At 40.2% G+C, this 3,055-nt stretch overlaps 1 protein-coding gene across 1 annotated transcript; it reads right to left on the minus strand.

Annotated features, from left to right (window-relative positions):
- On the minus strand, positions 1-841 carry LOC132977355 (G0/G1 switch protein 2-like). The gene is made up of 2 exons (XM_061041877.1): positions 773-841; positions 1-482 (listed from the first exon to the last, which is right to left on the minus strand). Exon 2 carries the CDS (start codon positions 431-433, stop codon positions 53-55), a length of 381 nt encoding a protein of 126 aa, XP_060897860.1. The 5' UTR covers positions 434-482; positions 773-841; the 3' UTR covers positions 1-52.
- Between the last annotated feature and the right edge of the window lie 2,214 nt (positions 842-3,055).

Genomic DNA, 3,055 nt, shown 5'->3' on the forward strand with positions numbered 1-3,055 from the left:
CAGTTCCCTAATAAATATATGGAGTCTTTCGGGGGGGTCGACCCCGTTGGCTTTAGGAGGCGTGCAGTCTGTTGGAGATGCTCCTTTGGCTGACTTTGTGAGTCTTGGAGAAAGTCAGGGTTGTTGCACCGTTTTCCCAAGCCTGCTCCTTCTTCTCCTTCTTCTCCTCCTCCTCCTCCTCCTCATCCTTTCCCTCCACTTTGTGCTGCACATCGGCCTCAACAGTTCTCCTCTCCTTGGCTAACATGAGGAGCATCTCAGCGTCCAGCGGCTCGTCAGAGCAGAAAGGGTGACACACGGTTTCCACCAGGCAGATGACCGTCCCCAGCACGGCAATCACAGAGCCCACCAGGTAGACCTTCAGCAGACCCCGGTTGGGTTTCTGACTCAGCATCTCTTTGGCAAAGGGGATCAACTCCTGCAGGTTGTCCATTTCCACACAGCTCTGCTTCAGCTCAGACGCTATGGTGACCTAGAAAGACCTTTAGAAAGAAAAAAAAACACATAAATTAGATATAAGTCTTAAAAGAAAAAGAGACATTTAAGGAAGAAATCATTTAAAAGGTGCAAATAACAGATGTTAATTTAAGTCATCACTATAGGTTTTAGATTCTGGTTATTGAAGTTGCAGCTGTTTGACTATTCGGCCAATCAGCTCCGAGAATTGTCTGGTGTTATACGCGGCTATATGCAACTTACAGTAAATAAAAAAACACAAAGAACTAGCGTAGTTTGAAATGTCAGCGTTTGAAAAAGTATAAAAATAACTTACTGTGAAGTAGTTTGTTCCTTTCAAAGGTTCTCTTTACTCATATGTTCCTGTATGTGGCAGATCACACTCTTACTGGGAGCTGTGGTGGTCACTTATATACCCACTCTCTCCTCCCACACGTTGAATATTCATGCAGCACGGAGGCCAGTCTTTGGAAGCACCCAAGAACATCGGGCTGGGAGCCAGAAACTTTCACCCAGTTGTGTTCGTGCTCGTTGCACAGTCGACTCTGTCGCTGATGTTCTTAGTGAAACTCCATTCAGGGATGTGTAGCAATCAAAAGTCAGTTTGTACCGATGGCTGATGATTATTGTGAGTCTGAATGTTCACTTTCTGTATTTACTGACTGAATTAAAACCTTTAGAGAAGACGAATCAGGTCAATAAGACTCAGAGCACGATGACACTGAAGGCGCGCAAAACACATAACTAATCATTAACTGACATGTTTGAGGATTTTTCACTCTTTAGATTTGTTTTCATCTTTCATTTTGTTTCTCATTCCTTCCTCATGTCACTTAATCACAAGCAGCAACCTCCAGTGTTGAAAAATGAAGCCAATGTGTAAGTGCAAAATCCTGCAGTTCATGGAGTGTCCACTAGAGGCTGGCTGCAGGAACACAGGAAGTCACATACACACAACAGGCAAAAAAAAGCATAAATAAACATGTTTACAGCCTGAATTAAAAAACGAAATAAGTCTGATTAATTATTGTCATCACTGGCACACACTGTACAGAGTTTTTTTTTTTTTAAATGGCTCTGTTATGATTTTGAAACGATACCTGTTATCCATAGTTAGGCGCGTAGCTGACAAGACGGTTCATCAGGAGGTTTAAAACCCGCCTCAGCTCCAGCTCTCAGCCTGTCGTTAGGTTGAGACAGGATTTCCAACATGGCGGCTGCTGCCGATTAGCCTCTAGCGCCCCCTGCAGGAACAGACAGGTGACGTCACTCAGGCTTCATCCATTTCTTTTCTTTTTTTTTTTTATAACTTTATTTCTATAGCACCTTTTAAAAACACAGGTTTACAAAGTGCTTTGACAGACAGCAAAAACAAAAACAAACTAAACCAAACACAGAAGAACAGAAACAACAGCAAGAACATAACAAATGTAAAATACTAAAAATAATTAAATACAATTCAACAGAAAAGAACCCAAAGTGCACGATACACAACAGACATATATAACCCGACCATCACAAGAACCATCATAAGAACCATCACAAGAACCATCACAAGAACCATCATAAGAACCATCATAAGAACCATCACAAGAACCATCACAAGAACCATCATAAGAACCATCACAAGAACCATCACAAGAACCATCACAAGAACCATCATAAGAACCATCATAAGAACCATCATAAGAACCATCACAAGAACCATCATAAGAACCATCATAAGAACCATCACAAGAACCATCATAAGAACCATCATAAGAACCATCATAAGAACCATCACAAGAACCATCATAAGAACCATCATAAGAACCATCACAAGAACCATCATAAGAACCATCATAAGAACCATCATAAGAACCATCATAAGAACCATCACAAGAACCACCATAAGAACCATCATAAGAACCCAACAACACGAGCTGAGACCAAGAGGAGCAAAGATTTAAAAAGATTTAAGAAACTAAAAGAGCTAAAAGCAAATCAAAAGATAACAGCAATAAGAAGGTAAGAGCAGGAAAAGAAATAGAAACAAGTGGTTAAAGGATAAATAAAAAAAACTATAATATTAATAATAATAAAAAGTATATAAATATAAAACATAAATAGACAAAGTAAGTAAGATAAGAAATGACCAAGTTAAAACATAAGAGGAGTTAAGATAAGAGGATAAATAAAAAGGACAGTAAGAAGTAAAAGAAGATAAAAATAGTCAAACCAGTAAGAAAAGACATGAAGAAGACGACATCACATAAAAGCAAGTCTGTAAAAGTACGTTTTAAGAAGGGATTTAAAAGAATTGAGGGAGTCTGCGAGTCTTATCTCCTCAGGGAGGTCGTTCCAAAGTCCAGGGGCCCTGACTGAAAAGGCCCGGTCACCTTTAGTTTTAAGTCTCGACTTTGGAACAACCAGGAGGCCCCCACCTGAGGATCTAAGACTGCGGGCTGGCTCATATGGTGTCAGCAGCTCTGTTATATAGCTTGGAGCCAGCCCCGTCCGTACTTTAAAAGTAATGAGTAAAATCTTAAAATCGATTCTAAAACGTACAGGAAGCCAATGTAATGAAGCTAAAATTGGAGTGATGTGATGTCGTCTGTTA

Source organism: Labrus mixtus, chromosome 7 (genome assembly GCF_963584025.1).
Source record: "Labrus mixtus chromosome 7, fLabMix1.1, whole genome shotgun sequence".
Classification (NCBI taxonomy): domain Eukaryota; kingdom Metazoa; phylum Chordata; class Actinopteri; order Labriformes; family Labridae; genus Labrus; species Labrus mixtus.